Source organism: Zosterops lateralis (genome assembly GCF_965231275.1).
Source record: "Zosterops lateralis genome assembly, chromosome: 7".
Classification (NCBI taxonomy): Eukaryota; Metazoa; Chordata; class Aves; order Passeriformes; family Zosteropidae; genus Zosterops; species Zosterops lateralis.
Genome location: NC_139767.1, coordinates 21,748,491 through 21,769,415, shown reverse-complemented (window position 1 = coordinate 21,769,415; position 20,925 = coordinate 21,748,491). Strand labels below are relative to the sequence as shown.

The window sequence follows — 20,925 nt, the reverse complement described above, 5'->3', positions numbered from 1 at the left end:
CAATACACTTAAAATTCCTGGCAACAACTGTCGTCTCACTTTATACTCTGATAAGCAGGTTGTTTATCTAAGGGTTGAAAATCCATACGCCGGGACTCATGGTGACCTTCTTCCTTTGTGACTGCTTACCAAAAAGTAATGTCTTTCTAGATGGTTTATTTCCCTTTATTTTGTTCATCTTCAAGTACATATTTTCAGTGCAATGTGGTTGCAATGTAAAGCATGCTGAAGATGACTCTGCTGTCTGCTTTTCTGTACTTGCCACTGTGTTTGAACTTGTAGTATGAAGAGACAAATATAGTAACAACTGTGTTTATAACACTTTCATTAAGTAGATTTTTTTCTGTGAAATATATGCAGCTGCTGCTGCTGCATTGTGAAGGTCATTCCAGCATTCATTTGGAAAATGTAAGAGATTAAAAAAAGTCATGGACTGAGTTGAGTTGCTGGGCCCTAGCCTCTAAGGATCTTGTGGTTTCCATGTAAAAAGCTTTGGCTTTTTCTTGCTATTTTATCTCAGATACATTATTTCTTCTACCCTCTGTTTGCTGGTATTTTATTACTGTAGGGAAATAAATTTTAGATCAGCTATTGTGTGGTGACTATGTAAAACTATAAGATACTATGAAAAGGAGAGTGAAATGTAAGATTGTTTATGACAAGTTTATTGCACTCTGATTATAGCTTCACTGAAATGTAATTCCACTGGCTTCTCCAGAATAGCTCTTAAATTAGGGTGGGAGAAAAAAACCCAGTACATTTATTCTTATGTATCTTTGTCAAAGTTGTGCAATGTAAAATTATTGCAAAATATTATTATACATTGGTTTGGTGTTAACAAAAAGGAAGTTTATGCCTTAATGTTTTTTTATCAATTTGTTATTTCCTATAATTATCTATTCACCTGGGTAAAATTTCTTGAATTCAATGACTTGGCACTTCTGTAGTGCCTTACAGCTCTGAAATGCTGTGTGAAAATATATTTTGGCACAGAGCAGCCCAGTGAGGAAGGTAGATGAGTAAGTGTTATTATCCCTATTTTACAGATGGGGAAGCTGAGGCACAGAGATTAAGTGACTTTTCCAGGCCACACAGCAAGTCAGTGGCAGATCCAGGATTAGCACTCGGGGACTTCCTGGATCCCTCTTCCGTGCTTTAAGCAGTAGACCACAGTGTTCACTGGACTCAGCAAGCAACTCATTGCAGTAATGGACAGTTCCAAGGACTTGCACATGGTCAGTGTGTCCACACATTTGTTTGCAGACTGCTGCAGTATGTCTGTATGGTTTCACTACTCCAGTTGTTGCAGATTTGTGCCCTTTGTAAACTCCTGTACCTTCGTCATCTTCAAATGGGGTAAAAGGAAGAAGTGGTAGAATTCTGACATAAATGTGGCATGACAATGAAGAGCATTTAGTTTAACAGAAAGGCCAAATTGCAGTGGATTCATGGCTTTGAGGATATTAGTGTGGAGTTTGGTTGGCATAAATTCTGTCTTCCATAACTGTATTAGGGTTAGTCTTGCCTATACTTTCAGTTTCAAACTCTCATTTATTGCATCACTTAAAAATAATAAATTTGCATTTTCCCTGAAATTGTAATAAAAAGCAGAGCATTACTAATTGCAATTAGGTTTCCAGTCTCTATTCATTCAGGGGAAAGTGGAGTGGGATCTGTTTTTACTTGTATTGCAATAGTCCTCACCGCCCAGTGAGTTTAAGCACTAAACTATAAGTGCACCTTTGTCTCACCTCTCCCCCCCTCCAAAGGGGCAGTACAGGAATCGCAGAAATTACTTGCAGAGTAAATGCAGTTATAGCTCATGTACTGGTAAATGTGAGGTGGCTTTCATGCTGCTCCCTGGGAAGTCAGCATGTTCAGTGCAAGGCCTGTTTAATTGGACTTTGCTCAGAGTTTGACAAGTGAATTGCTAACAACACAGTACTCCCAATTAAGCTGTTTTTCCCTGTAATATTAATGGAATAAACCCACTTCTGAGAATGAGGCAGGGCTGAGACTTGCTGTGATATTACAGGAAGAGGAGGCAGAGAAGTAAAAGACTGCCAGAAGCTGTAAATTGAACACATGGGAAAGGAGAAGTCAAAGTGTATGAGCATATTTTGATAAATATTAATGAATTAATTTGTATTTAATTTACTTAGATAATCTGTAAAGGCTTTAAACTGTCCAGAAATTTAGTATATTCCCCACTGTAAATTTTCCCTAACAGTTTAGGGGATGTTTCCCTAACATCCCTTTCTGATGTGAATGTCTTATTCTAAAATAGTGTTATTTATGATATGGCTCTAATACTTGGCCTTTGACATCCTGCCTAATCACTCACCCAGGGACATGGCATTGTTATGTCTTCCTACTTTAAAATGGATTCATTTTAGTAAAATGATCAAATGGTTTGTGCAAAGTTATGTTTTCCTGGTACATCTTAATGGGTTATTAGTGAATTCTAAATTATTAAAAGACAAAACAGTTTTAATAGAAGCCCATTTCTCATTGTCGTATCTTAGTTATGTACTATTATCTGTGGGAAAGCTCTAATAAAGACATTTTAACACTTGGTCTTTCTTTCTTTAACAGCCCAGATGCTTGATGCTGACACATTTGTAGGATTTTTCTATGTAAGATAGCTACAGCATGACAGCTATTTTTAAAAAAGAAAGGAGCCTGAAACAAAAACTCACATCCAGAATGCACCACACACAGATATAAGTGAATCTTTTTGTCTGGGGCACCTGACCTTTAAGGAGAGGTGTTCAAAGACTTTAATTTCTTATTATATTCCGTTGCTTTCTATACATAGATGTATTTTTATCATGTAACACTGGTATTTAAATCCCCTTGCTTCATACTTACCTTAAGATACCAATTTACATATTGAAATCAAGTAGTTTTAGTTCTAATATCACTTACTAAAACCCCTCTACTAATAACAAGTAAATATATTAATTGATACTTTTGTATAATGCAAATTTTTTAAAAATAATTTAATGGAAACCACTCTTTCATATTGTGAAATATAGACTGTATTTAGCAGCTGGATTTTTTCACAAGGGATGTCGAACTCATAATGAACCAAATACTCATTTTAGCATAGCAGCTAGTGTCTTGTTGCTGAACTCCCAAAAGATTTTTCTGTTCAGAGAAATGAGTTGGTTTTCTTTTCTTCATGTCAGAAATGACAAAATCACTAATTTCTGTACCTTACCTAGCCTGAGTACAATACACTAATTGATCCCATACTACATTTATAGTGCAGTACAAAGTACAGTTAAAATGCACGAGGATAAAATTAAACATGTAATATATGTTCCTGAGGAAGAATAGCTTTTCTGTTTTGTGCCTATTAGTGTGTGCTGCCTGCCTTTGTACTAAATTCAGCTTGGTGTTTGTAAAGAAAAGCAAAGGCTTTGCAATTCACTAGTAAGCGAAGGCAGTTGTTTTCATGATATTAGTTTTATTTCTTACCATATTGTCACTGAATATCATTGTATAGCTTTGCCAAAGTATAAGGAGTCTTAGTAATAATAATTAGGGAATTCTGTATGTAGCTTAAGATCCTGTCTAAAGACAAAAATGCATATGCAACCCTTTTCTTAAGGTGTATGAGAATAAAGCTGCCTTGATCAGACATTTCTTCTCTCATCTCTTTCAGTGTCCTATTGGCTCAGGTTTTTCTTGGTTTCTGGTAACCAGGGAGGGTTTACTCATCATCTTGCAGGTTTTACCAGGAGAAGTTTTGCATGTCAAAGTTAGCTGTAATCATACCTCAGTAAAAACTGATGCATAAGAAATGGATTTAATAAATAAAATTAAATTCTTAAACCCCTTTTTGTTCTTGAGTAGGAAAAGTTAATAATTAATATTAAAAAAAATCTTTATTTTATAGTACTGTACAGTCTTGCCAATAGTTTCCAAATGAAAAGTAGCTTATCTGTCCTTTTTTTCTGTTTTATAGAGAAATGATGAAGAGGCTGTTGTGGATAGAGGTGGAACTCGCTCCATTCTCAAGACACATTTTGAAAAGGAAGATCTAGAAGGTGAGGGATGATTTTTCTGTGCTTTATGTTGTCACTTTCTTCTGAAATGTAATTCCAATATGAAAACTATTGATTTGAACAGAGATGTGAAGAGACGAGAGTAGAATCTCATAATTTATTTTAGAAAGAGAAATACTGTTTTCTTCAGAAACAGATGATGGTGGAAAGTGTTTGCTAGTTATTGGAGATCTATGGTTAAGTCCTGTGAATATGTATGTGTGACTTTAGAGAAGTCTTTTAAGCTTTCAAATATACAAATGCAAGCTGATTTAGTACCTATAATGGCTTCTACATTTGCATTACAATCCTCATGTAGTTGCCTAGCCACCTCTTCAGCTGAACAAAAGCCTTCTGGAGCGTCACAGATTGGATACATAATTGCTGATATCTACTGCAGTAACCGCCTAACCTGACCATGTAGAAGAAAGTGAGAAATTGTGAGAACTGTTTAGATATTGGTCTAATGAGTCAGTTGCATTTCTGTTTGTTTAGTGTATCCCAAACTTTGGGTACTACTGTGCTTGAGCTCTTGTATTGAGTTGTTTGGGCCCCCAAGTCACAGTAATAATAAAAATGAGTTTCTGTTACACATATGATGTTGCTTTCCTGAGACTGGAACTAGCTGATTCTGTGAGCTTCTTGCAGTGCAACATGGAGGCTCCTGTCTTTGTCACACACATCCACATGAGCTAGCCCAAAAGAAATACTAAGATCAAAATGCTGCATCTGAAAATTTCCCCACTTCAGGTCTAAAACAAAATGTCTCCATCTGTGCAGGAACTTGAGCTTTCTAAATGCCTACCATTGATTACTCTGTAATATTCTTTTTTTTTTTTTTTTCTCTGTCTGTATGAACTTCATGTTCTCTGATACATGTTGGTCATATTGATGGTTTCATTGAAATACCAATGTTACACAGGAACTCCATGCTACTGCTTCCCTCAGCAGTGCCTCCTCAAAAAGCAGATGTAGCTGCATTTGAGAGGGTCCTGGCTGTGTCTGTGTGAGGTTGTCTCTCCCAGAAGGATGTTAGATGTTGTGCAGTGGGCACGTATGACATTGATGGCTCCCTACTCAGTCTGGGGGAAGTCTGGGTGTGTGCAAGGATAGATCTCAGGTAAGATGCTCCAGGCTGGCATTTAGAGTTTTGGTGTCTCCAGGGGTAAATGTACCAGTGGGTCAGGCTGGCAATGACAGTTTTAGGCTTCAGCACAAAACCTCCTATTTTGAATCTCACATTTCATCTGTGGTTTTCAGTCCCTTGATCCCATCCCTGATCAAAGAGAAACCACTGTATCTGGTGTCCTTAGAGAAACACCCAATAAAAGAGTGGGAGCTCCCTGTCTCCCTTTCTTCATGGTACTGACTCAAGGAGCTTTTGTGGGGTGAGTCTACCCACAAAAATATCCTTTACTGAGTCATTTTATTGATGATGGTAAGGTGGCATTTTAAAAATGGACAGTTTCTGGAGAATGACATCTCTAAGGTCAGTCACACGAGTAGACTCAAGCATTAAGGTTGTCAGAATTACTGTGAAGTTCCACATGTGACTGCATGGAATGTAATTTAAGAACTCTATTTAATTATTTTTTCCCTACCATCGTAGGATGTGTAGGATTGCTCCTGTGAAATATCAGTGAAAATATTATTTCAAAGATTTGCTCTTAGGATGTTATCAATAGAAAATGGAACATGGCAGTGACACTCCTACAATCTTTCCATCAATTTAAATTGAAATAAATTTAGAATATTGAAAAATTCTGCAGTTAGCAAATAAATCTACTTTTATTAAAAATAAAATCTTATTGTTTCAAAATTTTCTAGGAAAACAGTTTTTCAGTGTAGAATCAATCCTTCATAATGCAGTTAGCTTTCTCAGAAAAATGTCATGCCCACTCTAAGTTCAGATCAGTTTGTCTTCAAATGCATAATCACTACCTTCAAAAATACCAAGTGACATAATAAATTTTGAAGAAATTTCAAATTTTAATATCCAATTGCTGTTAATAGCATGTCCATTTATTTTGCAGTACATCTAGGCACTTCTCCCCCTGGAAACAGTCAATGTGACTCACAAATGTCTGTCTTATTCATTGTACATTGTGTTGGGTTCTGCTGAAAAATGTACTTTTTTCCTAATGACATAACAATTATGAAATATGAAATTAAATAATGAGGTGCTAATTCCATACCTTAGAAAAATAATATTATCAGACTATTAATATGTATTATGTAATCATCTTTTTGACAGACATTTAATTTGCTTTATGTTTTAAAAATGTAAATAGCTAGTTACTGAATATTCTAGGGAAGATTAGCTTTGCCAGGGTTTAAGTTTCAATGTCACCATGTCAGCAACATTTCAAAAATTGAAATTCATATGAAGATATACAGGTTTAAATCTGAACATCAGTATTCAATTTCTTCTTATTAAATCTTATAATTGTAAGTATTTTGTCTTTCTTTTTTTTTTTTATTTTACACTGTCAACATTTGAACTTCAGAAATACTGATTTAAATGTGTACTAAAATTTCCATCTGAAATTTCAAAGTCTAGCAAATATTTGTACTTGCATATTTTAGGCAGTCCTTGTGCAAGTATATTGCAAGTACATTTCTTGTTGAAAGCATGAAGATATGGTGATTAATCCTTCCTCGAAGAACAAACACAAGAATAGATTTTTGCCTCATTCTCTCTAGATCTGTGTTTTCTTTCCCTGAGCAGTATAGTAAAAGTTTGGGAACATAGGACAGGAACTGCAGTACTTATGGGAACAGAAGAGATTTGGTGCTGATCTTAGTGCCAGTAATGATACTTGCAGTAAGTACTTCAAATTGTATCTTTTTACTAAAGTTTTGTAGTGCTTCAGATGTGAATTGTTTTCAGAGCTTTGGCATTCAGATTTTCAGCATGAATTATTTTTCCATGTGATTAATTTTTTGTGAGCTGTAAGGTCAGGATCAGTCACTAATATTGAAGACGTCATTTGTCTGATTGTTGCATTAATAGAGGGGCCTAGAAAGCATTTCTAAAAGCGAAAAAGAAGATTATCTTCCCTGGTTATAATCACCTGTTTTGCACATTATCTTTCAATGTGTGTCCAGACAAAAATCGTGCTGAAGTAAATATGCTGTCATTTTTGTCAGTGGTGGAATTCCTAAACAGGAGTTGGCCACTGATTCTGGATGCTCAAGTGTTTAGTTGCAAAAGAACAGGTTGTACATGTACCTGTACTGAGGGCAGCTAGGCAGGTTTTCATGGACAGATGTGCACATCAACAGTTACCCTCAGCTTATTCCATGTGGTTGTCCCTGGCTAGCTGCCATTGCTTCAATGCATGGTCAGTAATAACAGTTTTCTGATCAAATGGATTATATCTATTGTTTATCTCATGGGCCCAAATCACTGGGGTTGCTCTGTGCTGAAGATCTCAGATGCTCTCAGGTCACATGCTGAGTCTTCTGGACTATGTAGATATGCAATGGGATTGACATTAAATACACTCTGGCCAAGGTCTTTTCCTTATGCCCACCCTGTTAGCTGAGGGGCAAGTGGCCATTCCAAGCCTGTCCTTGCTGGAGAGGGTCAGCTGCCAATTGAGGGTTTTTGTGAGAGTATTTCAGAACTGCTCTGGGCATTACTGTGGCCTGGCTTGAGAAGCAGCTTCAACAGGGAGATGAATGGAGATCAGATTGTTAAGTGAAGGTCCAAGCATGACTCAGGGATGATTTCTTGCTCTGTTGGAAAAAACTGCAAAATGATCCTTGATTCAGAGAAGTCAAGATTTTGCTTAAGCTTTTCAAGTTTCGTTCATTTAATCTGCCTAAGTGGCGTGGGGAAATTTGCCTCAGGGGAAATCAAGTTTGCCATGTTTCATATCTCTGAGGACACTGTATCCAATATATGCATTGCAGTACATCAGAATATGCCTCATGACACTTTTGACAAAATTCAGATTGCGTGGATTGCTTACTGTAAGTTACAAAAAACCTTCAAGCTTAACTAGAGTATGAATATCAGCAGCACAACACAGATTGATGCAGAAGCTGAGGCTGTAAACTTAATAAACCAAAGGTTAATTTTAAATTTTGTGGTGATATTTTGTAATTAACAACCTGCACAAAGGATAATTTTGGTAGTAGATATCCTGCTAAGCAAAAAAGGTGAAATTCTAAAGTTTTTAATTGTTTTTTGAAAATAATAATTTTAGCTCGTTTTTCTTTTTAGATTTGTTCTAGCTTGTGACGTAATTTAAAAATTATTTAAATGAAATTTTGATTATATACTGCTAGGGTTAATATATGAAAAACCTCATTGAGATTAGATGCTAATCTCCATATATTATTACTTAGTAGAAATTTGAGTGGCTATAGTTTTTTAAGTACCCTTTTATTCTCAGAGACTGGATATTTTTTGTCGAAATAACATCATAGTACACCTGTCTGCCACTGGCATTATTTACTTGAAAACTAATAGGACCTAGCAGCTCATAGTACTGAAGGAATATAAATTTTATTAACCTGGCCTTGATTCACCTGTGCCTCAGTGTAGAAGCAAGTGGGACACCGGCTCTGCTTGGTCAGACAGGAGCATCAACCAAGATTTCCCTTCCCTTTGGCTCCCAGGATGTTACAGCCTACTGCAAATAATTTGTTACCATGTCAGTACAGATCCCCTGCTCCAAGCTTCTTTGCCTGTGCTTCCCTTGGGTGCCCTGCTCATCTCATCTCATCCTGACATTTACTCTGACCTCGCTTGTGCTCCTTGCAGCAATGTGTGCTGCACTTAGATGAGAACAATAAAAGCTGTGGAAGCAGAGTTGTAGAATGATTTGGCTTAGTCTGTACCTGAAAGGGGCTCTTTCATTTTGTTGCCTACCAGATATTGCATACATACTTACCATCTGTGATTCCTAAGGCACATGTTTCTGTAGTGCCTCTCATCTAGTTTTGTTTTCTTTTTTGCTTTGATCCCTCTTGTCCCTTCTCAGCAGTTTCTAATATTTTCAAATACTTCACTTTGTGAAATCCCAGATGAAACTGATGTAAACCAATTTGCTGTTATTGTAAAAGATGCTGAATTGCGGCATCAGAAACATTCCTTTTTAAACATGCAGTTGTACTAGTACTGAGGTTGTGGTTTTTTTTTTGTTTTGTTTTGTTTTTTTTTTTTTTTTTTTTTTTTTGGCTTGTTACTAATTTAGAAATATAGGTCAAATTCTTCCCTCCAATAACCACAGCTTCACTCTCCATCAGTGGAAAGAGTTGTGTATCTGAGCAGGTCCTTTTATATTCCTTGTCTGCTGGCTTTTTTTCTTTTGTTTGGCAAGGTCCTGATCTCATGATAGAGCCATACATACAACACCTCTGGATTTCTATGGAGTAATGTAGGAAATTTGGAACATAAGTACTGGTGAAAAAGACTTTTTAGCCCACTTAGAACCTGGAAAAATCTTTTGTTAAAAGGCAAGATTTTTTGGGGAGGGCAGTGAATGCTCAAGGCTCTTTAAAAGGTCCTTAACTTTAATGACAGTGAGATGCACTTATCCTCCATATTCAATATGTCCTTAATGTTATCTTGGGTCAGCAATATGGTTTTTATTTTTTTCTATATAATTTCTGTTGTAATCTACCTTAGAATATAAATTACATGCATAATCTAAAAAAAATTTTTAAGGTTTTCTTGTCACTTCCTCCAAATTATGGCACGGCAAAATGGTGAACAATGGGCTATGGGCAAACCATAACCACAAGCAGCAATGTAAACTGTTGATTTAGGAAGGATTGCTTTTGTCCCTTCTGCTTTTTCTCCAGCTCTGCCTCCCTGCTGCACTACAATAACGAATCATGAGTCATGTACTCTCTACTCCTACACAATTCACCATAATCACTTTCTTTCCTGTAAGGAAAAAGGCAATTTTTTAACCCTACATGGACATACAGTTTTCTGTCTCTACCTCACTGTTCATTTTTGAGAGGGTGAAAAATTGTATGTGGTTCAGATCTAGCTGTCAGTGCATAGGACAGGCTTCAAGGCACTGAGTGTTTTCCAGAGGAGGGAGAAACCCCTCTGGTCCTGCTGAAGTCAGCAGTCAGCTGAGGCTTGGCTTGAACTACTGGCAAGGTATTCTCTCTCAAGGCATCTTGCCTTTGCAATGTGTTTCCTCAGTAGGTCACAGAAGCCTCCCTTTGCTCTTTCTGAAGGTTTTTCAAGACCCATCTGTTCCCCTCTCTGCCCCTTCCCTCCATGCTTGGGAGCAGGGCTCTGAAAGCCTTGGTGTCAGCAGGTGCCTCAGGCAGATTCAGATAATCCCAGGTGGAAGACAGCACAAGCACATGTACCCTGAGCATCTGGTGCTCATGGATGTTTAGATCCAGGACAGTCTTTTTTTTTTACACAATTGCCACCAACTTGGCTGGTTCAGTAAGAAGCTCTTAAGTACCTACTTGAGTTCCACATTCCTGGTGTAGCATGGAGACCTGAAAGAATTTCCATGCTGAGAGAGTCTCTTCTCCATGGCTTAATGTTGTGTTTAATTTATGTTAGCATTTTAAAAGTCAGAATTGGTTTAGATATCAGTGAGCCGTAGGATTTATCTGGTCTTCCTGAGTTTTTCTATTAACCTTACATTAGCATCAGTAGTGTTTTATTGTAGAAAGGCTACAATTTTGTTTGGGCAAAAACACACTCTGAACTCAAATGTTGATTTAGTCTAGATGTGCTGCTAGGGAAGCGAAACATGAACACATGCATTAATATTTTCAGTGTTAAGATTTAGGAGTAAATAATTTTTAAAAACAGACCCACTGAGTAAATACAGTAATACACAAAGATTATTTATAATGTGAAATCTTATTAAAGAAATGCAATGCACTGAATTGATCTGCTCTGCAATGAACTTTAGACAATGCTACACATCCACTGGTAAATTGTATGATTGTTTTTAATAAAAGACTATTCTGAATCAAATCACATATAGCTGGGGAACAAAACCCAGAATATAAAGTTAGTTCAAATGTATGCATCTATAGCATAAGAAGCTTATGGTTTACCTTCAAAGCATTAAAACACTCCTTGAGTTAAAGTATTTAAGGATTGAGGAAATAATAATCCTTGTTATAAAACATTCTTTTTAATTTTTACAGGATTACATTAAATCCAAATTATATTGTAAAATATTTAAAAGGGGTCTTGTTAATTATAATTAATTTTGAGACAGATGAAAATGCATATAAGCATGTGGAAAAATCAGGATCTCCCCTAAACTTTTGAAGAAAAGAAGTATTCTGCTGTAAGTGTATTGAGTTTGTGGAGGTATGAATTCATTGCCCTAGAAAAGACAGATATGAAACATACATTATTAATATGAATACGTCTTGCAGAGACATTTCTCAGAATAAAATCTGAGTAGAAGTGTTGTTTGGGGTTGCTGTGTTTCAAAGGAGAAATTATTCCTTATACTTAAATTTATTTTAAGAACTCAATAGCAAATTGATAATCCAAAAAACCAGGCTCAGAATAGGAAGCATTTTCTGCATATCCATTGAGAATGACTGAAGTAACATTTAGAAATGGTTTTCAGACCCTGGAATTTAAAACCAGAAGCTTATCCTAGCTACCTATCTTATGCATTAAATAAATGGAAAGAAAAAGAAATGTAGTGGGATTCCTAAAGCTCTGAAAACACATAACCCATTATAATTGATGGTGCTTGATGACTTAGGTACTTCTGGAAATCCCATTACAATTATTTGAGTGATGTGACATTTCAAGGGAAAATGGAGATGGAGAGAAAGGATTTGTAAATGTTTGCCTTAATTAATGGAATTAAGATCTTTCTAATGGAATGCTAAGAGTACAGACTTTTTTGCCCCAGTGCCTCCCATTCTTCTGAAAATAATTTTAACACAGAAAACACACTCATTTGGTAGGGAGAGCAATCTGTTATGTTCACCTTTTAAGCCACGAGTCAGTTCTGTGTGAGAATGGTGGTTGGGTTGTACCTGATGTCAATGGTTTGTACCCCGATGTAACCTACAGTTGTTACTATTTCCCATACTTTACTGTCTTTGTAGCCTTGCCAAAAGAATGAGAAATTATGGTCTAATTGAGCTAGGTGCTATGAAAATGTATGGCAGAGCAAAATTATTTTACAATATTTGAGCAGTATTCAGTCATTTTTAGTTGGTATCCTGATGAAGTAAATAATAAAAGACACAAAAGAGTTCTTAAAGATAAATGAAAGAAATGCCCATATACAATCAGTTATTATCGATACGGATATCCTGGATAGTGGGTATCCTGGTTGATCCTGACTTCACTCCGTCAGAGATGCCCTTGCTTTTTAGAAATTTTAGTCAGTTTTTTCTGAGATCTGCCCTGCTTTGTCCATGTTTTACCTTCTAGTCTTGGTAATTTTAGAGAGCTCTCTGGAAACTCTTGTTTAATAATGCCTTGGACAATTTGTACAGCAAAATGTACATTACATTCTGGGCTCTAGTTCATGATACCTACCATGAAAAGGTTACTCAAAGTAAGGTAATACAGTAATTGGATTTCTTTTGTATTTCCTCTTTCTTTTTTTTGCTGCTTCTATCATTCATTGTCATTTTGTCAGCAATTTAAAATTCATTACTCTTTTGTTCCCAGATGGTCTCCTTTTTGCTCCACAATTGTGATCTTTTAATAAACCAGAATTACTTAACTCTCAGATTTTTTGCTTTTTGCTCTATGATTTTTCTGTAGAAAACTATTGCTTTTCCCCTGTCAGTTTTTTTTCCTCTTATTTGTCTGAACCTTGTTACAAGCACCTACCTTCTTCTATGTGTTTATTGAAATTATGCCTAGGTAGGACTCTGCTGGTCTCAGTATGTTCATACAGAAAGAGTAAAATCCACTTTGTGTTTTCCTGATGTCTATTTCAGTTTCCAGGCTCCTGGTATTTTTTTCAGTGTGAACTGATTGTGTCTGTATAAGGAAAATTGCTGTGGCATTCAGACACACACACATGAATGTTCTGGCACTGTATCCCAGTGTACTGAATAAAGAACAGTCTGGACTCAAGTACTGGTTTCTGCCCTAGAAATTAATTGAAATGTGAGTCTCAATCAGCATTTCCTGATGCAGGTACAATCTGATCATTGATGTGGGAGAAAACTAGGGTAAGCATGCCGACTTCTATCACGAAACAGCAGGAATGTACTAAATTACTAAATTAAAATAGCAATCTATTTGCAGCTCTGGAAATTACTTAAGTCTTAGGAAGGGTAAGATTCCTTTCAAAATGTTGTTTTGCTTTTTCTTCGCTCTGAGGAGGGGGACAAGGAAATGTAAAGTACTGAATTACTCATGTCCTTCAGTATCTCTGCAATGAATTCTTTTTATTTAATGCATTTTTCCTTGTGTCATGCGTTACTGACTGCAATACATTTGAAACATACAAAAGGCAGCAGTTCTCTTTAAACCATTTCTTGGCTTAAATGTAATAAGCAAGAAGAAAGAGGTATTAAATAAATAAATATTTTTCAACTTGTGGGCATTGTTTTAGGAGAATCTCCTGACTGTACAAGAGTAGTATCTCAAAAATTGATGCCTCTGCTTTCTAGTCTCCTCTACATAGATAACAGTTAAGGAAGTAACTAGTGTGGTGTCCAGAGTCTTTTCTCCAGCTTTGTTAGCTCTGCCTCTGCAGAGAATTCCTGTCAGTGATGAATTTCTTTGATGTTTTGTGACACATGCTGCCTTGCTGTGTTTGCTGTCTCCTCTGGAGTCTCCATGGGATTAGAGATCACGTGCTACCTTAGCTTAGTGTTCTTGACCTTTTTCAGATGATTGACACTGCTGAATGATTACAGCAAGGCAGCATTTATCCATGAGCTGTTTTATGTTCATTTCAAGGAGAAAATAATGTTATTTGAGATGAGTAATCTGGACTATGTCTGTCTGCTGAGTAAATGTAGGAGACCTGCCTGTAGTGAGTCATGATTCCTTTCCCATTCTGGTTAGTGGTTCTTTCTGCACATTTCTGCTGTGCTTTCCCCTTCTAAATGCTTTACTGTGCTCTGATCCTGTTAGCCCACATAGCTAAGAGACCTAAATATTTTGGGCTTGATCAGCAACATAAAATTTGTCAGGCTTGAAAGCAGCAGGGATGCAATATGTATGTACCTTCTTATGTATTTAAAAGGAGAAAAAAGAAGAAATGAAAGCACTCTAAGGTACCAGCAATGTATTTATGATGTGAGCATGCAAAGTTGTATAGGGATTTTGTGCTCTTCTTACAAAGTGTTTTACTGTTTTTTAGATTTCTTTTTTATTTTTTTTTCCTTCTTTGTTTTTTATTCAGTGAATTTCCCACAAGAATTCTGTCAAGGTTTGGCTCATAAATAGGAATGAGTTTGGTAAAGTTCTTGTACACACAAAGCAAACAGCAACTTTACCAAATGTTCAATCCAAAGAGATCCATGTGTCTCTTTATGCTACTGTTTTGGAAGACATTTAACAGAACACCTGTCTGGCTTTAATGAAAGTTCACATACAAAGATGCAAATTTGAAGGGAAAAAAAAAACTGGCACTGCATCATAAGGACTTCAATACCGGGATTTCTTCCTCTATCAAGAGGTTGTGTATCTGTGATGCTTAATCATCATTATTCAAATCAATACCATTATGACTATTAACATTAGAATAATCAATAATATAAAACTGCAAAATTATCATAAGAATGATACCATTAATGCTGTTCATTTTACTTATATTGTAATGTTGCCATAGCTCCTTTCACAAAGGTACCTTTTTTACCTGCAGGCCATCGAACATTGTTCATTGGGGTTCATGTGCCACTGGGTGGAAGGAAAAGTCACCGACGCCATCGGCACCGCGGGCATAAACACAGGAAGAGAGACAGAGAGCGGGATTCAGGATTAGAAGATGGGAGAGAATCTCCTCCTTTTGGTAAGACAAATGTTACTTTTGGATAGGTCTTTAAATAATAAGCGTCGGCATGGTGATACATACTCTGTCCTGTTATCACTTGGACGTGATTGACAGCAGGGTTTTGGAGAATCCACCAGAGCCTCTGCTGGTGATTCCTTCCTTTGAATAAATCCACTGAAGGGCAGCAGCCAGTGGCAGTCAGCACATGAGAAAGCTCAGTAGTTTCTAGCACTGAAGGAGCACTGTGGGAGACTGTTCCTAAGTGTTCTCACAGACTGCAGCCACCACTGAGGGGGAAAGTGCTTTCCCAGCTGCCCTCAGGGAAGACTGGAGTATTTTCCTCAAAACCTAGAAGAGTTTGTGGTCCTTTACAATTAGTTTTGTAATAATGTTGATGTTACTGAAGCTGCAGTGTTTTATCAGATTTAAAACGTGATCTAGGTTGTGTTTACTTTTTCCTAATGTGCCACTGTAAATGTGTCACTGTAATGTGAATCTGGTAACTGTGGACTTGAGGAAAAAGCAGCGGAAAATACCTTCCAGTAAACAAACCTGGTATGAAACGCCTAAGGTTCTCAAAATTTTAAGTTAGAAAACAATACAGAGAAGAGAAGAGAAGAGAAGAGAAGAGGTTAGTCATTACTAAATTAGTCAAGCTTTGTCTCAAAACACGTGCTGTTCAAAAATAAAAAGTGCATGTGATGAAGTGTCCAAGGCTATGGAAAGTGTTTAAAATATAATGTAAGCACATGTAGGAAACAATTTTCTAGTGTGTTTTTAAATCATTAGAGAAATGTGCTAGTGTAATTTCAGGTTACAGAATAGTAATTATATGACTTTCTTTTAAGCAGAAGTTTGTATTTTATATGTGGAAATCTTTTAAGCAAGTATATTGTAAGTGGTGATGGTTAGAGTTTGAAATTCTCAAATCTTGCACAATGGTTTATTATACTGAGAGTAAAACAAAGTCAAGACTTTTTCAAACTTAGCAGATACAAGTTATGTTTTGAAGACTGAACAGTAAGGAAAAAATTGGCTGTAGTGGTTCTGTCTGGAATGGATTTCAAATGTACAAAGACCCAATACTATATTGAAACCAGTTTCTTGGAAAAAACCAAAGTTCATAAATTATTAAAACAGTTTTCAAAAAGAATATGCATATATACATATAAAGTCAGATTAAAAAGAAACAATTGAAAGTTACATTAGCCAAGAAGTGAGATATCTTGAACTATGAAACAGTGTCTTCTGTTGAGTCATCTGGTTTTATTTAAGTGCCAGTATGTGACACATTTTGGCTGAGGACTTAGCTCTGTTCTTTCAACTTCTGGAGACCTAGGCTTGTGTCCTTCTTAACGTCAAAATTGAAAAAAAAAAGGAAACTAACTGGTTGAATCTGTTCTTAATAGTCTTTGACATCTGTGCATACAATAAAACGCAATGTTTGACATAACTCTGTGTTAGGTAAATCAGCTTATATTCAAAGGATCTCTGAGGGTGAAATAGTAGTAATATGAAAGAAGGATAGTTTTGAAGTGCATTTGTAACTTGATGTTCACTGCACTCATCCTCTGGTTTACCTCAAGAAGTGAATACAGATCTGCACTTTTAAAGTCACATTTTCACTTTTAAAGGTATTATAGCTACCAGTTAAAGGGTGTGTTTAAGTGGTGTCACTTAACAGGCAAGTTACACGACAGAAACATGGAAATCTTTTCTGGATTCAGACTGCTGAAGATCCTCTTCAAAGTGCTTGGTTGGTAACAATTCAAAGAATCCAAAGATAGAACCACAAATCTGGAAATATCCAATTTTTTCACCCTGAAAAATTATCCGAATAGTAGATTTTGAGGGTTTCCCCCTTTGTCTGTCTGACTCCTGGAAGTTTGGCCAGACACTGAACTTTGACATCTGTCTGTCCATCCAGGCAGGTATGTGGCATTCTATAGACAAGAGTGAAAGGGATTTGCATAATGAAGGCAAATCATTAAAATGCTACAGTGGTTGTGAGGTTAAGCACATCCAGATCAGGCAGACAAAAGAATACAGAGACTGATAGTAGTCTATACCCACCTCCTTCTTTTACTGTGGTTTTTCCCTTACAGACAGCTTGTTGTGCTGCCTGGGGAGAAGCATTGCCTTTAGAGAGAATATAAGCATAGTTTTTCAGTGCTTTATTTGCACAGAGGGAGCAACAGATACTTCCCACACTAAATCTGAACCTACTAAACCTCAATAAGCCTTTTAGCTCTTCTTCCTCATGACTACAAGTTTCTAACAGTAACCAGAACTGAAGGAAGTTCGAAGAAGACAAATGCACTTTCGTTTTTTGACACATCAATATGTATTACCTGAGAGAGGAGATCCAAACTAGTCCCTTAATTTATGAATCATTCTGATTTAATTGAGCAAGCAGAAATGCTTAGCTTCTTTTCATCGACAACTTTTAATGCATTTCTGCCAAATAGTAGAAGGCTGTATGCTTGAGAACTGTGAGGGAGGAGGGGAAAGAAAAAAACATTTTGATGAGCAGGTGCAAGAAGAAAAAAATGGAGAAAATAAGCACTGTGAGACCAACTGATAGAAAACAGTGCTTTGAAGTAAGTCAGAAAAATACATGATTTTTATGATACAAGAGAATAAATTAGCAGTGTTTTGAAGCAGTGAAGTATGAAAGGAGATAAAATAAAAGCAAAAGATCCAACAACCGAATAATAGAGATTCTAGGACAAGTAAAGGCCTGAAATATTCAGACATGGGGTGCTCCACACTGCTCAGTTAACCCAGCATAGGACAAAGCATTATTTTTTGTCATAATCTGTAACTGTGTAGTCAATAACTTTATCTGTGCAGTACCATCACGTGCAGATCTTGCTCTGCCCTCACTGCTCCAGGGAGCTGTGCAGTGCACCTTGTGCTGTGGGGCTGTGCAGGGCCCATGCAGAGTGGGCAGGTGCCACCTGGTCCCTGTCCAGTAAAACACAATTTCTTAAAGTGTTTTCTGTGTACCAGCATGGAAAACACCTCTAGTCAGTGTAATGATGATAGGGGGGAGCTTCCTGGCTGGGAAAGCTGTACCAGCTATTTTCTGGGAAGGTTTCTGTAGAGAATGGATTTTTTAGAATATTGTGACATCGGCTCATAAGCTTTTTTTTTTTTTATTTCCTGCTATCACTTTTCAAAAATAACCCAAGTGTTCTCAGTGTACAGATTCAGAGATGACTCCAGATTAGACAAATAATATTCAGGATATGTACTTAGTGGAATGAAAGAGAGTCATGTCATTTAGGGGCAGAGATCAGTCACTCATATTTGGTTTTTGTTTTCCCTACACCTGATTCTCTCTGTCTGTCAGTTGCCTCTTAATGAGATGAGGTTGTAAAAGGTGTTTCCATTTTGCAATGATGATGTGCCTGTAAATTGCACAATTTGCAGATTACATGGTGTGTACATTGGGAGGCTTTTATGGGTAGTAAAAATTGTAAGCTAAGTGATTTCAGTGGTGTAGGTTTTCACCATCTTGTCTCTTAAATGTCTGCTTTTTGAAGAGAAGGAGAAATTCAGTGCATTTATCCACTTAGTTAAAAATGCAGTAGTGCTTTTTGTTTTTACTGCAGAGGTTTACTGTTGAAATGCTGCTGTTGTAATTAAAGCCCCAGTTTAATTTCTGCCTTAAGCTCCCCTTCTCCACGGTTTTCCTTGTGGGGTAAAGTATTGTGACTGCTTTGTGAATTAAATTAGGGAATTGATGCAAATTAAAACTAATTTGATAAAAAAAGCTGTTTCTAGCCTGGGGCATCTCCTTGGTGCTGCTTGTGAGGGCAGTGGGTGGCAGCCCCTGTGAGCTGCAGGGCCACGAGGCTCCATCAGTGCCATGGGTCGTGGTGGCACTGAAAGCCTGGTGCACATTTCCCTTTGGCTGCTGGGCTTGCACTTGCTTGTGTGCATGAGGATTTTAGCAGCAGTTTTCTGTGGCCTTTTTGATGTCTGTTGTTTGTCTGTAACCAATGAAACAGCTCTTTGGTGCTCATGAGTAAAAGATATTTAAGTAGCTGTTTTAAAATGGTAGAGTAGGAAGACTGGCTCTAAACAGGGTGTCTTTAAGGACAGGTTTTGCTGAGGGTTAAAGTGAACACAGCTGTGAGAGCTGGGGTTTGGTTACAGCCTTGTGTGTCCTGTATGACTAGACACTGTTGAGGGTTGTGGAAGGCTTGGTTTGTTCTCTAAAGAAATCTGGATTTAGTAATCCCTAGTTTTAAAGAGGCTTAAATTTGTAATTCATGATAATGGATGTGGCAAGGCAAGCAGAGCAGCCCTGGAGGTGAGCCTGACACAGGACTGCACACACGGCTCAGCAAGGACTCCCTGAAGGTAATGCAGGCAAAAAAAATGAATTGCTAAGTGGGGCTTCTCTAAGTGGGGTTAGTAGAAGGATCTGAAGAAATTATATATTGGGACCTAATCACAAATGCTGAAGGGTGATTAGTGGGGTAAATGTAATTATTTGTAAAGAGTATGGCTGTTGAGAGACTTCACCTACTCTTAACTATAGGATTGTATGATGAAGGATGAACTCAGAAATTTGAATCTCTGGGCAGCTGTGGAACAGATTGATGCAAATCTGGATTAAAATAATGTATTATAATTGCAGTTTTAAGAATCTAGCCAAAAGAGGAAAATTAAAGCTTCTGAATTGTCCACATTGTCAGATCCAAAAGATGTGATTATTTGTCATAGCCCTGGGCTGATGGAAATTATTCATGTCAAGAAAATGCTGAGAGAGTTTCCTGAAGCAGATTGTAACTGTAGGGATAAAATGTTGGAGAGTAATAAAGGGGATACTTTCTCCCAACCCAACCTGTGATTTCTAAGGTGTGTTAAGAAATTTTCAGGTGTATGGTAGTTCACTATTTTATGTGAGCTTTAGTAATACAAATTTAGTTTTAATTTTTACTAAGTTTTCTAATGATAAAAAAAGAATTTATGATCTTTTCCTTTACTGATTGCCAAGGGCAGGGTCCAATCTGCAGAGGAAGGAGGTTAGGGGAGGGTCCCCATCCACCACTTTTGTGGTGAGTGCAAGCATGAGGATGATGAATGCCTGTGTCTGAAATGATCCTATCTTTTCTCTGCTCTTGTGAATTTTCCATACCATTTTTCCTTGGCTTGCAAGGGATTGTTATCTGCCAACTGTGTTACACCTGTCAACTTCCTGTCTGCAGTTTGTCCGTGCAGTGAGTAATTAAAAAAAATATTTTGCATGTTTAGTATTATTTTAATGTGAATGTACAAGAGCACAAGGCATGGAATAAATCTTGTATATGTTGAATACTATCTTATGTGAATTTCTGTAATGAAAATTTTATTTTAATAGTTAGATGTTTTCTAATGTGGAAAAAATAATCTCTTACTCCTTCATCTGCTGACCCCGCTAAGAAATATTTGCCTTCTAATTCTACCCTTACATGCAGGCTTGACAGCCTGAGAAACACAGAAACCTGTCCTGGCAAGTGAGCTATGGGAGTGTTACTAGAAATACATTTTTGCACACTTTCTAGAGTTTATCAAGAGCAGAGGACAGAATTTGGACACATTTTATATGTACTGAAAGCTTGTGATATCACCTGGTGGATTTTGCGCAGTTCTGCCTGTTGGCAGGGCAGTTTGTCCCAGGTGAAACCCTGGCATGCACTGAGGAGGAGATGTGGATTGCTCTGACTGGTGTAGTGGAACTGGATGTTTGCTGGGCTGAATTCATGTGAAGGGACTGAGAGTGATCCTCCATTGTTACCCCAGACCAAGTCTTGATTTTACCTTGTTCTCTTAGGCAAGAGGGAGCAGCCCTGACCCAGAGTTGTGGTTGCACTTGGGGATATTTTAAATGGGGGAAATGGAAGTTATGATTCCTTTCTACTTGTGTTTTGCAAAGTGGG

General features: G+C 37.1%; 1 protein-coding gene across 2 annotated transcripts in view; it reads left to right on the top strand.

Annotated features, from left to right (window-relative positions):
* The window catches only part of SLC4A10 (solute carrier family 4 member 10), a 113,737-nt gene that overhangs the window by 17,469 nt on the left and 75,343 nt on the right, over positions 1 to 20,925 (top strand). For both annotated transcript variants that reach the window (XM_083865645.1, XM_083865644.1), the window contains exons 2-3: positions 3,974 to 4,055; positions 14,864 to 15,010. In XM_083865645.1, coding sequence (XP_083721771.1) covers positions 3,974 to 4,055; positions 14,864 to 15,010 — 229 coding nt within the window. The remainder of the gene's footprint in view (positions 1 to 3,973; positions 4,056 to 14,863; positions 15,011 to 20,925) is intronic.